This window comes from Embiotoca jacksoni, unplaced genomic scaffold (assembly GCF_022577435.1).
Source record: "Embiotoca jacksoni isolate LCO1_2020_lvr unplaced genomic scaffold, fEmbJac1.0.p SCAF_12, whole genome shotgun sequence".
NCBI lineage: Eukaryota > Metazoa > Chordata > Actinopteri > Embiotocidae > Embiotoca > Embiotoca jacksoni.
The window spans coordinates 8,614,921-8,628,805 of NW_027185252.1; the positions used below are offsets into that span (position 1 = coordinate 8,614,921).

The 13,885-nt window shown below is 40.2% G+C and overlaps 3 protein-coding genes across 3 annotated transcripts; 1 reads left to right on the forward strand and 2 right to left on the reverse strand.

The window, feature by feature from the left end:
* Positions 1 to 75: 75 nt before the first annotated feature.
* Positions 76 to 2,568, forward strand: LOC138195293 (glutathione S-transferase omega-1-like). Its single transcript, XM_069144582.1, has 6 exons — positions 76 to 224; positions 724 to 832; positions 934 to 1,156; positions 1,254 to 1,355; positions 1,462 to 1,568; positions 2,147 to 2,568. The coding sequence occupies exons 1-6, from the start codon at positions 197 to 199 to the stop codon at positions 2,295 to 2,297; spliced, it is 720 nt and encodes a 239-aa protein (XP_069000683.1). The 5' UTR covers positions 76 to 196; the 3' UTR covers positions 2,298 to 2,568.
* On the reverse strand, positions 2,562 to 6,765 carry itprip (inositol 1,4,5-trisphosphate receptor interacting protein). The gene is made up of 2 exons (XM_069144581.1): positions 6,730 to 6,765; positions 2,562 to 4,919 (listed from the first exon to the last, which is right to left on the reverse strand). Exon 2 carries the CDS (start codon positions 4,844 to 4,846, stop codon positions 3,236 to 3,238), a length of 1,611 nt encoding a protein of 536 aa, XP_069000682.1. The 5' UTR covers positions 4,847 to 4,919; positions 6,730 to 6,765; the 3' UTR covers positions 2,562 to 3,235.
* A 1,196-nt stretch (positions 6,766 to 7,961) lies between these two features.
* On the reverse strand, positions 7,962 to 13,862 carry LOC138195294 (tumor necrosis factor receptor superfamily member 6-like). The gene is made up of 9 exons (XM_069144583.1): positions 12,515 to 13,862; positions 12,070 to 12,191; positions 11,681 to 11,818; positions 10,994 to 11,111; positions 10,206 to 10,276; positions 9,965 to 10,066; positions 9,716 to 9,768; positions 9,400 to 9,418; positions 7,962 to 9,052 (listed from the first exon to the last, which is right to left on the reverse strand). Exons 1-9 carry the CDS (start codon positions 12,583 to 12,585, stop codon positions 8,754 to 8,756), a joined length of 993 nt encoding a protein of 330 aa, XP_069000684.1. The 5' UTR covers positions 12,586 to 13,862; the 3' UTR covers positions 7,962 to 8,753.
* Between the last annotated feature and the right edge of the window lie 23 nt (positions 13,863 to 13,885).

A 13,885-nucleotide genomic window follows, 5' to 3' on the forward strand; every position in this document is an offset into this window, starting at 1 on the left:
GTAACGACAAAACGAGCGAGAACCCGCCCTTTCAAACCATTGGCTGGCGTGTTATTTGACACGCCCACACCGGAAGAAGCTTACGAAACGTAATATTTTAGTGTGCCTTGTTCGGTCATTTATCGTTTCGTTTTCGGTCCTTCCACGTTGTGCTAAGGCTTTCGTTGTCCTTTCAACTACACCCTGAAGTGAAAAGATGTCTAGTGAAAAGTGTTTCGCGAAAGGTAAGACTCGGTTAACTGGAAAAAAACGGAGCATATTGCAGGCTGCATGTCTGTTTCTGCCAGTAAAGCTATACACGACAATTACTATCCCGGACACACTTTTTCACTTTAAAAAAAAAAAAAAAGTCTAATATTTTTCCACTGAATGAATTGCATCGCATCAGAGAGAACTCCGTGGAAAACTGAACACGACATTTTGTGATGTTTTCCCTTCCCATTCATTACTTCCGCCCTGATTAAATGTCACAAGATATTTCCGCAAAGTCTTGGATGGTGACTGCACATTATCTGATCGTTTTGTTTTACGTAGTTACATTTTAAGTAGACAACATACGTTCATTACAAACAGTCCAGGTAATCAACTCTTCGTTTTTGGTTTCAACAGCAGTAGGATCTGTGGATAATATGAAAAAAAAAAAGTAATTATAGCATGTCGTCCGAAATATGAAAAAGTCATACATGTCGTGTCATGGACGGACATTTTCTTTCCTTCCCTCAGGAAGTGCTGCACCTGCTCCAATCCCCAAAGAGCACATCAGACTTTACAGCATGAGGTTTTGCCCTTTTGCCCAGAGGACCAGATTAGTGCTGAATGCCAAAGGGATCACGTAAAGATGCATTTTAAATACTTTATTTTAAACAGAGCATCACTATTTCAAAACCATTAAATAGCAGAACTTCATGTCCAGAACCTGCTTTTTTGTTTCAGGCATGACATCATCAACATCCACCTGAAAGACAAACCCGAATGGTTCCTTGAAAAGAATCCACTCGGCCTCGTCCCAACACTGGAGACAGCTGCCGGTGAGGTGATATACGAGTCTCCCATCACCTGCGAGTACCTGGATGAAGTTTACCCCGAGAAGAAGCTGCTTCCTTCCTCTCCTTTTGGAAAAGCTCAACAGAAGATGATGCTGGAGAATTTTTCCAAGGTTTGTTACGTAAATAATTGTATCTATATCTTTAGGTTTTGTTTAGTGTGCCGGACTACTTTTATAAGAACCAAATAACCACCACTGTTTTCTTCAGGTAACACCGTACTTCTACAAGATCCCAACAGGGAGAAAGAATGGCGATGATATCTCAGGCCTGGAAGCTGAACTGAAAGAGAAGTTTGCCAAATTAAATGAGGTAGCTCGCAAAGCTGAGTTTCTTTGTACATTTACGAGATGTATAGTGTGAGGAATAGTTCAGAGTATTTTACACATTACTGACAAATGTACTGTTTATTTTTCAGGACCTGGTTAACAAGAAGACCAAGTTCTTTGGTGGCGATTCCATCACAATGATCGACTACATGATGTGGCCGTTTTTTGAGAGGCTGGAGATCTTTGAGCTGAGACAGTGAGTAGTGAACGTTTGAAAATATATATATGTTTTATTTATGGAAGCATTTAAAGATTCTCAAAGTCATCTGAGAGGAGAAACCGTACAAATGGTGGATACGGGACAAAAGTCCGACATGTACAGTAAAGAGGAAGGAATACTACAAGCACAGAGGATATTCATCAAGTCAGCTTCATCATTGTTTGTCCTTGAAATGTCATATTTTATGAGGATGACTTGGGGCCTGGTGGGCGCGTACACAGTCAGCTATGGACGCACAGTAGTTCTGCTTCGAACTGCTTTCTGCTCAGAGAAATTATTCCATACATGCACAATAGATTGCCGTCTACAGGAAGACGTATTGCAAGTTTCAGGAAATTTCACTAACTTTTTTCATTTAAAATTTTTCTTTACATGTCCTATTTTATAAAATTTTAAATAATGTTTTTATTGCCTCTCTTTGGTTATATTTATTTCTTTTCACCTTAAAAATCAACAAAATATCCAACTTGCCCAAACTTTTACAAGCAACTATGTATTCATGTGCAGTGATTTAGTCTTGCGTGAATGACTGGATGTCCTTTGTGTCTTTTTAGTTATCTGGACAACACACCTGAGCTGAAGAAGTGGGCAGAGCGCATGTCAGAGGACCCAGCTGTCAGAGCCACCATGCACAGCGTGGACACCCACAAGGCCTTCTACAAAACTTACGTCGACGGGAAACCCAACTATGACTACGGCCTGTAAGAAGTACTGACCAAAACCTTCAACCGTATATTTGTACTCGCGTCCCGAGTCTCCCTGTTTTGAAAACGAGGAGTTAACATGCAAAGGTTCATCTGAAGAGTCAAAATTTGTTTTTATTTGACATTTAAGATGTATTTTGTTACGAGAGGAAAATATGAAATCATAAGAATAAGGCTCAATAATCATAGTCAAACTGTTTTCAGTGATCCATTTTAAAGTGTGGTGGTACTTCTTTTTTTTTCAAATAAAATTGCAATGAGTCTGGCCTGAATCTGAATTTTCCGTTTTTGTTACAAATACATAAAAATAACATTATATTTCTCCCGCAGGCTGCGCAGAGCGGTCCCATTAAATAAATTGGAGCTTTATCAAAGATTTGACATTCAGACAAGGAAAAATGAAGGAAAAAGCTCTAATTTATGATAAAAAAAAATGACTTCTTAACATTTGACATTACAACCCTTAATAGCTGCCATCAGATTTGTAACGGTATGAATGAAATACTACTGAAACACTGCTGTACTGTTGGGTAAATGATTCCTGTTTGGACCAGCACAATATGAGAGGTATTTTCTGAGATTCCAGAAATGATGATCCTACTTGTCGCTGCTTCTTTTAGGAGCAAAGGGACATTTCACTTCCTGGTCACACTGCTAAAACGGGCAATGTGGCTTTAAAGCATTCCTCCATTCAGTCTTACTGAGTGATTTATCAAAAATTACAGAACCCGCTGTTGAAATGCTTTACAAATATAACGTATGAGCTGTAAGCTGTAGTCTCAATAGACTGGTTGGCTTGTCTGGAGAAAAGAAAGCTGTTTAGATATCAACCACAACTGAAATAGCAGCTGTACATGCACCTTCTATCTATGACATTGCCTCTAGTAACACTGAATGATATTTAAAGTAAAGAATTCAGACAGTGAGCACAGCCACTGCTCAAAAACCTTCATCGAGACTGTGGTGCAAACGTCCATTTGATAAGTAAGGCGAGTACTCCTGTATGAGCACAGGTGCATTTCTCAACATCTCCTGAAAATGCCTGCCTGTTCTTGCATGGAGTTCCCTCTGTAACACCAGAGACCTGAACAGATTGACGGGCTCTGCTTTGCGAATGATCTTGGGAAGCTGGACTTCTTTTGGCACTTTACTGTTCCCGATCAGAGCGTGGTTAAGTCTCTTCTCCTGCAGGCTCCTCTGCAAGAAGCTGAGCACGTCCTGAAGCCGGCGCTCCAAACTCCGAACGCCCCACGCAGAGGGCTTTTTACTCAGCAGCAAATGCAACAGAGCGGTCTTTAAGTGGTAGTTGGTAAGGGCACTTTCTCCTGTGAGGCCCAACTGCTTTCTGTGAAGGAAAGTAACAATCTGGAGGCAGTGTAAATGACAGGAATTTTGTGGTAGGCGTTTAGCAAAATGTTTCAGCAAATTCCTCTCGTAGACAGCTAAAGAGAGAGGCCAGTACGGGTCTGGGCAGCTGCCACAATCGGACGGAAAGTGTGAGACAAAATAAGCATCCGTATTCTCCAGCTGAACCACCGGGATGATGTTCATAACGATGACTTTCCCCGAACGGAATCGGATCTTCAGAGCGCCGGACGCATCCAGGTGGCGAAAGGTGACCTCAAAGTCGTATTTGTGAGAGATGCGTCCCCACGCTTTGGTTACAGAGATCTGAAACCACTTCATGACTTGATCTTTGGCTAATAAATGTGTGTTCCTGGAGCACAGCAGCTCGTCAGGACTGTGGTCCACTTTGAGTGTGTCATTCCTGCTGTGCAACAGACAAAGCACGTCCTCTCCCAGGTTAGCAGAGCCACAGAGGCAGCCCTCCTCGTTCTCGCCGAGCCTGGTCACCTTTATCCTGCCACAGCCCTGCATGTCTGGAGGTACGTCACTGGACGGGCTGCACCACAGGTCGTATCGGAAGGAGTGTGGATCTGGAGGCGAGAACGGCACTAAAAGGTCACACATCAGAGGCTTGCACACCTTCCAAGACTCAAACATGCTTCCAATCCCGACAAAGTCCCAGACTTCCATGTCCACGTCCCTGTCACGTGCGCTCCTGAGCGACTCCAGCAAGTCATCGGCGAAACCCTCGACAAACTCCCTCACCCTCCAGTTCTCATGGGCTGATGTGTGGGTGCATTTGTCACAGAAGCTGCTCAGGATATCCTTATCTAGTGCCATCGTCCTGGGGCTGATGGATCCGCTCTCTGAGAGCATGTCTTCATCCTCCACGGGGCGGACCTCTGTGTCAGCATCCACCCTGCACATCTCGACAGTGAAGAATATTACCAAAGACACAGCGCTCCAAAAGTACCAACTATAACCTTCCTCCGCGCTGGTTTCCTCCTGCTTGGAGTCCAGCTTTGAAAGCTCCTTCTCCAGCTTGGCCTGCTCCCTTTCCAGCCTCTCCTCGTGCTCCCGCATTCGAGCCATCAGCTCCTCGTCCTGCTCCGGGAGTGTGGTGTTTTCTCGAGGAAAGAGCGAGGGGTGGTTCAATATGGCCACAGCCACCACCATGCACACTCGTGCAATCGCCCCCTGCATCTTCAGCTGGTTTCTAGCACGCACATTCAAGCAGCTCGCAGACGTCCGTGCAGCCGCAGCTCAGATCCTGAAACTAAAACATGACAAGCAGTTTTAGTGGAAAGACCAGTAGATTTGAGACAAAAAAAAAAAAAATAAGCATCAGTGTACTGAATAAAATCGATAAAAATCGACTGTATGTATTTAAAATCCAGTTATTTTTTATAAAGCACTCCACCCATTAGGGGAAGCACAGATTGCACGTCTATATATAGAGGCAGTGTGCCGAGTGACGCGCTTGTCCACTATCAGACTCTGCAACATGGAAGGAAGGAAGATCGAACCATTTAGAAAAATGCCGCCCTTCTCTATTTAGCTCTCACACAGATGTCTGTTAACATTTATATCCTGACAACATTTGATCCAAAATAAAAAATGAACAACACCACCCGTTTCAGAAAATGTTCAAGTGACATTTGCACTTCTAATAAGCTTCAAATAAAACAATGTCGAATGTACTCACGGTGAGTTATTATCTACTTTCCTGCACGTTATCTGATCAACAACACGTAATGCAACGTACTGTTACAGAAGAGGAAATTACATAAATCTCTTGCTTATGTTTCAGACTTGAAGTAGTATTTGACCCCGCGTGGTGTTTTCACTCATTATTTATGATGTCATGTCACACCACTGCAGCGTACATGTAATAACTAATCAGTTATTTGCTTGTACCTTAGAGAACTTTCACAAATGTTCATATATTGAGACACAAGCAGCATCGAAGACAAGAGAAAGACGGCCAAAAAAAACAAACCAACAGGACTTCCTGTGACACATAACTTAAGCAAGAAAAGGGAAGTACACATGCATCGTGATCTCACGATCCCACTTACATGGATCCGTCCATCCAAACAAACATCGAGCCGGGCGAATGGCCGGAGATGAAGCTCGGTTCAAATATGTTAAGATTATCTGTCGTTTTGGGACACAACCGGGCTTCAAAACATTTATCTGCAGTATAAATACCCGAGTCAAAGCACTTATTACTTATTACCACAATGTAAAGATATTACCGGTACAAGGTAAAAAGCCTGCAATCAAAATTGTAAGAACATACACTAAGTATTATCAAATAAAAGGCAGGATGGGTCCACTTTTTTTTTTGTAGATCAGTAACTTAACGAGTCACCATGGCAACAATGAGCTTGTCCCCGTTAACATTGGAAACATCTCGTTGTCGTCTGTGTCTACTTGCGGACGTCTGTAGGCTTTCCTGTGTTTGCGTTGTATTTCCTGTATTTTTTTTCCCAACTAAATCGTCGCGTCCATATTCGTCAAATTGTTGAGGATAACGTCTATAATGGGCTCGTTTTTAAGTTTATAAATTGTACTGAAATACACGAGGAAATGTAAAACAAACGTGTGGCATGTATCATCAGTATGCACTTAATCATTTTAGGGTGTCTGGAAAAAAAAAAAATAATAATAATAATAGTAATAACGAGTGAAATATTTGAGTAAATATCAACAACTTTCCGACGTGGTCGGTACAGTCACGTGAGGTCAGAGTCGTCGCCAACGGTCACCGCCTCTGTTGCCTTAGCAACAAAATAGAGAGTCACTATTCATCACGGAAATGTGGCGGCACACAAACATTATTCCAGACACGTGAGTCAGCTCTGCTCTGTAGGATGCTGCGTGGAGTTTTAAAGAACAGCGAGCAGCTGAAATGTCCCCCCCCCCCCCCATCCCAAAAAAAAACCACAAAAAAAAATGCATGTTTGCGTAATTTGGGCAACGTAATTGCACGTTCAGCCGCTGCCGGCCGAGCTACGAGTTTAAAGAAGTAAACATTGAAAGACAAAAACGTTTGTCAAGACAGAAAAGCGGGACAAACCTACCTGCGCGCAGTTTCCGAGTAAGTTCACGGTGATAAAAGTTCATCTTGACGGGCCATCCGGTGAGAGCAGCCTCATGCGTAACAGCCAGCGGCGGGGACAAGTTTCACAAGCTTTCTTACGTTTCCTGACTGCGCTCCACCCATGAACGGAGACACCGCCCAGCTGCTCCTTCCTCAACACCCAAAAAAGGACTTCATGAGCCGTGAGGAGCCAAGATGCGGTTTCACGATGAAGTTAAAAAAAAAAAAAAATTCATCTGCGGGTGCAAAAATCAAGACAGCTCTAAACAGAGCTTAAAACAACAAAACGAGGCTACTGCAGAAATATTTCACTTACCTTTACAGTTTTGCTGTATTTTTTTTACTTTTACAGTATGACGTCACTCTGCTTTAAATCCCAGTACAAAAGTACGAAACTTCTTGATCATCTTGTGAAAATGTGATTTGTGAGATAGAAATGGTTAAATGCTACCTAGGTATTGATTCGTCGGTGTATATATTCACGAGTTTGCCACAGAGGACAGTTTTCAAGCGTTACATTAATCCTTCAAATGTCCAATCAAAAATATAAACAATACAAACATCACTAGTTAGCGCAAAATGAGCAGAAATCCACACGTTTCAGACACTTGATATTTACAATATTCTCCCGCTAAATGTTGAAAATATACATTACAAACTTGACTAAAATTGTCATTACTTCATCATTTTATCCTGTTTGACATTTGAGGGAAATTACCACGAGTCATTCTTGAGTTATGACCACGAGGTAGTTTGTGAGGTCACAGTGACCTTTGATCACCGAAATCTTAATCACGTCATCGCTCAGCCAGTGAACAGTTGGCCACATTTAAAGAAAGGCCTTGATATCACATTCACGACGATTAAAATGTAATCAGTTCATCTTTGAACTGAAAGTTTGTGCCAAATTTGAAGAAAATCAAGCCGTTCTTAGGCTTCATATTGTGTTCATGAGAAAAGGACAGACAACCCCAAAAACAGAACAGCTACGGCTATTGTGGCCGCAGAGAAATAAAATTGCAAGTTGTGCTTGATGCGGTTCAAATATCACATTTAATACAGTCTTAGCAATCCATGGAAACCATACAAAATACAAATTATTCATAGTTGTAAATTTTTCGAAATGAATATATATTCAATGGTTTGAGGAAGAATAGATGATTTGAGTCCATCAGTATCCAATGATAAGGAAAGAAACCAAATGTCCATATGTCACTGTCATTACACATATTTATTGAGCCTTATTGCACAAATACTCTCTCATGAATGACACCGTTGACGTTCTCCATCCTTTCACATTTAGCATTATTATTTTAACATTATAATAGTGTAACCCCTGTGCAGCTGTTGCTTTAGAGACAGTGCAGAATAGACAGAAAATAGGGAAATTATCCCCTATAGTTCCTGGTGAGTTTATAGTCCCCCCCCCCCTCCCCCCAATATGATTAATCTTATCCTGCTCACAACTCCTACTATACTGAAGCACAAACAACGGAAAAATAAAGATCCTCTATTGAGAGATGGATGATCACTTCTATCGATCTCTGTGCATGGAGTAACAAAGACAATATAAGGAAAAGATTGACTCTCCTAACACTTTTCTGTGTACAGAGTAAAACGGCTATATGACAACCTGTCGACCTTGCTTAAGTGGACCGTAACATAGTTCCAAAACATAATAATTAAGATCCCAGATTAAATTATTCTGGTTACACTAGCAACACATAAATGAAAGCATGATTCAGTGCAAGCAGATTAATCCAGTCGGATATTTTTTTAGGACTTTCATGACCCAAAACTGAGGAGGACAGAAATACTCCTCAATCCATTATCTAGTGAACTGAGGAAGTAATGGCAGAAAGACATAATACACACATCAAATTTTAACCTACTATTTACAGTTCAGCCCTGTCATGTAAACATCTCATTTGGTGTCTTTCAAGATAATAATTCAAACATCAGAAAGCACTGCAAGTATTTAAAAAGTGTTCAAAGTAGACACATTTATGCAGGATTACCAGTGTTGCCTGGAGACAATATATCTCTGACCTTTTGTGCAGCTTCCTTATTCTTACTTTGTTGTAGCTTTTTGATCAACTTCATTGGGGCATCCCTTCCCTGCATCTCCATCCACATCTTCAGTAGTTTGAGTTTCTGCTCATAAGTATTACCAGGGTGGTCCTCTTTACAAGAATCAATCGTAGCCACCGTCATCTCACTACGTAGTGCTATACCCTGCACATCTTTCCATGTAAGCACATTAACAATGTCGGGCAGGTGAGGCAGGAGGTTCATGTGTGGATCTGACGGTGACAGGAAGAAAAAAAAATGGGATTGATGCAACGAAGCAGGTCATCACAACTTTTTTTGATGTTTCAGGGGTATTTTTGATAAAATGGTCCATATTTAAGGTGATCACATCTTCAGGCTGGTTTTTAGAGAGGGGCCGTTAAATTCAGGAGATAGCGGCAGTAAAAGTTTGCATTAAAATAGCAATAAGTTGAGGTGAGATGTAAAGGCTGTTGTAATTAGTCTGATAGAAAACAGGCTATAACCACTTGCCATTAATGAGCATCAATTTTCAATTATTACTGCTACTATCAAAGCTCTAAAATTGCTTCAATTCAAAACATATTTGGGATTTTCTTACCTGCAAGAGGCAGCATCTCCTGTGAAGCAGAAGTATAATTAATTTTAACTGAACATTCACAGTGCAAAAATACTGTATAATACCTAGTTGCACAAGCTTCACACAGAGGAAGCACACGAGAAAGGACACCAAAGGTTTCCACTCAACTAACCTGTCCTTCCTACATAAAGGGGCAGCTATGCCAAAATTGGAGAAGACAGAAAAGCGTTTATCATTCATGTAATGTGTATGTGTACAAATTAATTAGATGAAACACAGGACAAAGACTAAACATTTTACAGCAGGTTCAGATCTGGTCATGGAGAGAGCAAATTACCTCATCAGCTCCGTTGCCATCTGTTTTGGATGGGTCCTGAGATCTTTCCCATCCTGAGATGACGTCATAAAAAACATAAAACGTAATTATTAAGAAGAAACAAAACACGAGATTTAATCTGAGGGTCAAACTGAGCCTTCTGTACTGTATCTTTACTAAAGAACAAATGAGGATGTTGTGCCCCCACGGTGGTATCACATATATATATATATATATGTCATATAGTCATATAGTCAAAGAAATACTCACTTTGTCGTATCTTTCTCCAGAAAACAAGAAACACTACCAGAGTAACAGCAACAATAACCCCAATAGCTATGCCAACAGCTTTGCCAACACTGTTGTCAACTTCTGAAACACAAAGTTAAGACCATTACATAGTTATTATAAATACAAATATGTAATTTCTTGTTTATAAATGATGTGGAAGTACACTAACTGATGCCATCATAATTGAATTAATGTGCAATAATGTTAAATGACACCATACCATTACTTTCATCATTGCAGACTGTGTCGCTGGTGGCTGTGCAGATTTCTTTATGGCCGGCAGAACCACATCTTGAACCAGAGGGAAAAACAAGCATTAGTGACAGGCTCAGTCAGAGACGTAAAAAGGATGTAATAAAAACATTACTGCCACAGATGACATTTTTATAAAAGCTACACGCACATCGTATAGTTTACATCCACTCAACGAGCACTTTATGAGGAAGACTTGTGCAGTGTAATGAAATCGAAAGCAATAGCTCTGTCGGGAGTTCTACAACCACCGAAGCCTCAAGTTCAGCATTTCAACCATCAACATCTTGTTTTTCTGGAGCCACAAGTGACCATATTTAGACGAGGTGGGGATGAACAAGCTGTGTCTCGGTCTGACGGGGAACCTAAGGATGCTACGCCTGGTGGGGAAACTGACTGCTTCCTTGGCATGTCAATCAAATCAGGCACGCAAAAACCTGTACCTCTCTAATATCTAATTAATTATGGAATCTTTTTCAGAAGAACCACCAGAGCACTGACCAGAAGGATAACATTTTATGAATGACACCATAATGACTTGTGGAGAAAATGTATTGATTTTGTAGTTCATGAGAGGCATTTTTAAAGCCCAGTGGCCCTAAGTGGTATAACACTCTAAGGAACTTCCTCATTGGCTTCACTTTTCAGACCCGGAGACAACATCCATTTCTATATTCAGTACAAATGTAAAAGCTCTGTAAAAGTTCAATTTAATGGCTCAGCTGTTGGGTCTATATTCAAAGGAGCAGAACTTACGTTTTACAACGGTGGCAGATTTCCGCTTTTTGTGTATCATTGCTGCTGTAATGATTTTTCTGACATCGACACTTAGTGTTCCTTGCAGTGGTGCAGGGTTCGTCCACTTCTAAGCCAGCTGAAAGGACAGTACAGTCACACAACTGTCGTTAACAGTCCGTCACACTGCTTCAAACTGTATTTTTCTTAAAAACACATCGTGTTGCTTGCAATCAACGAAGAGTATAGGTTAGAAAAGGTAAAGAAATAGTTTTTTAAAAAAATTTAAAAAAGGCCCATCACATTTTCAAGTTGATGTCTTTTTTGATTTTTTTTTTTTTTTAATTAATCAATTAATTTGATGTATGATGATATTCTAAAAACTGCTAGTAGACATTTTAAAGGCTTTGTAGTGTAGGCAGTGGGCCCTTCTCATTTTGTCATGTCACAGTAGGAAAAACATGGTTAAAAACATAAAATTGAAGAAGGCTGTTTTGGTTTCAGGTGGTTTTGTAGTGGCTGACAGTCACTCTGTCATGGCCCTCAGGAACACAGAACAGAGATATCATTAATGTTATAAACAACACCTGTGTTTTACTTAGTCCGAAGGTTCAGATCATCTATTGAAAACAATAATAATAATAAAAAAATGTTGGCCAATGGTTTGTTTTCAGTTTAGCTGTGAATAAAAGTATCCCATTTCATTACCATTGAGCTGTGAGCAGGAGGTGCAGGGCAGACAGGTCTCCTGGGAATTAGCCTGACTGTTGTACGTCCTGCCGTCCTCGCAAAGCTCGCATTTTCCATCGGCCCTATTGTTAATGCAGTGATTCTCGAGACGCTGACCTGCAGCATGGAGACACGTACCATACCAAGGCAGAAAAAAAATGTTTTAATATTATAATGACATGTTTGATTAATTAATACAAAATGTAGTTTTCCCCAAGAAGTAGAAGCAGATAAAGTACAGGTAAAGCTGGACAGTCAGATCATATCATAGAAAGTAAAACTTCGAAGGTGCAAACATCAATAGATTAAAATGACCTTTAAAGGATTCCCTCCTTGTTAAAGGAGTTCACAGTACCACTGACACTTACCAGGAGCACACAGACAGCAGGTCCTGCCTTCATGTTCGTAAGTGCCATCTGCACAATCCTGTCTTTTGTACCGCAAGATCTTTAATAGCCCTTTAGGTTGGGTTGAGGCGCAAAAAGCGGGACTAAAAACACGAGAACGAAACGAAAGTGAAAGTATGTTAGCATAGTTACAAAAAAAAAAAAAATCAGGTGTGGCGATTTATGTTACCCATCGATTTGTTTCCTCGCGAAGCCCACTTTAAAAAGCCCCAGAACTGCACATGTTCGTCTTATAAGAAGCTTCATATCAAGTTCATGGACCCTACTAGTCGACCCTAATCATAAATCTAACATTAACCAATATTAAACCAAGAAAACACTGTCGAGGAAGTGGATACATCCTTCTAACACTGTGGCACAGTCGGAAATAATAAACTCTCCCACAAACTCTGATCTGTTTACTTACAGTAACACGTGGAGGAAGAACAAAACAGCGACGATAACACGAGCAGAAAACTTGGTCGACCCTGTTGCCATCGTGCAAATAGAGGATTATGTAGTACAGTACTGTGTGGCTGCGTCTATAGCTGTGGTTGAAAGTGACCGCCTCAATGCGCTCCGTGCTGCGCATGCGGGGATTTCCGGGGCTGACTTGTTTTTCTCACTTACTTTATGACACTTAAAACTGTCACTATTAAACTCCAAACTGTATATTTAGCAGTACAGTAGGCTATATAGAAAGGGTATATATAGATAGTATATGGTCAATTTTGGGGGTGCAGTCTCTTCCCCATACGTTTCCATGTAGGATTGTTGTTGTTTTTTTGTATCTTCGCGCAATAGTCTAAAAGCTTTTGCTGCGTTTTGGAAAGCCCCATACAATGTCTCAATTTTAACTGCAGACACACAGAACACAACGAAGGTCTCCCAGTCTTTCTTTATCCAAAGAAAAGTAGTTCTTCTACATTTGATATATAATGTGCCATGTATTAGGCCTCGCCAAAAACGACTGAAATCAGCTTGTAAAATACCAACCACATTACTTATGCCACATTGCAAGGTTGCAATAACACAGTGAGTTTAGTGTCCTAAAAGAAATCAAAGCTGCCCATCTACCAAAGTAATGTCAATAAATGTCTTGTTTTCTCCAAACAACAGTGACAAACTCTCATACATTCTGTTTTCAATTGTACATATGGCAAAGAAAAAAAACAAATTTACCTAATGTGAAACATTTTCCTCACTAGTTTTACTTTAAAAATGAAATTATTAATTGGAAATAATGAAAATAGTTGCTTTGATCAGCAATATCCTACCTATTTATCTGTTTCAGCGTGTGACCTCAATGGTTAAAAGAGCTATCGAGCTCTTGCAGTAAAGAGAAAGCTCAAGAAAAAATAATAATCAGGTTTGCAGTGAGAAACTGAGGAGGAGCAATAATTTTCTTATATAGCCTAATGATTAAACTCGTCTTTTTTTTGTTCTTTTTTCTTCATATTGTATCTTGCGCATTATACCAAAAATAATGAAAAGTATTATGTAATTCAAATGATTAATAATATATCAATGGTCACCAGGCAAAACTCAGTTTGGGCCACTAGGAGGTGTTATTACTCTTTGTCTGCTGTTATGGCTGCTGAAAATGTGGAGCTGTTGATGGGGGCCAATTACCACAGTCAAATATTAGCTATTCTGGTTCAGTCTGTTACATGTACTCAAACTATTGTTTAAATGATTCTATAGAAGTAACACTTTTATAACTTTTAGTTGTATCCTACATGTGGAAAGCCTTGAGCTGTCAGAATACGTAAATACAATTAATAAAAAAGAGATAAAA

What these genes read in the sequence shown, in the direction of transcription:
- LOC138195293 (XM_069144582.1), top strand. Translation starts at nt 197, where the DNA reads ATGTCTAGTGAAAAGTGTTTCGCGAAAG. An exon ending in TGAAAAGTGTTTCGCGAAAG is followed by an intron (nt 225 to 723) that starts GTAAGACTCGGT and finishes TCCTTCCCTCAG; the next exon opens with GAAGTGCTGCACCTGCTCCA. An exon ending in GAGATCTTTGAGCTGAGACA is followed by an intron (nt 1,569 to 2,146) that starts GTGAGTAGTGAA and finishes GTGTCTTTTTAG; the next exon opens with TTATCTGGACAACACACCTG.
- itprip (XM_069144581.1), bottom strand. Translation starts at nt 4,846, where the DNA reads ATGCAGGGGGCGATTGCACGAGTGTGCATGGTGGTGGCTGTGGCCATA.
- LOC138195294 (XM_069144583.1), bottom strand. Translation starts at nt 12,585, where the DNA reads ATGGCAACAGGGTCGACCAAGTTTTCTGCTCGTGTTATCGTCGCTGTT. An exon ending in TTCTTCCTCCACGTGTTACT is followed by an intron (nt 12,192 to 12,514) that starts GTAAGTAAACAG and finishes TCGTGTTTTTAG; the next exon opens with TCCCGCTTTTTGCGCCTCAA. An exon ending in CTGCTGTCTGTGTGCTCCTG is followed by an intron (nt 11,819 to 12,069) that starts GTAAGTGTCAGT and finishes TCCATGCTGCAG; the next exon opens with GTCAGCGTCTCGAGAATCAC.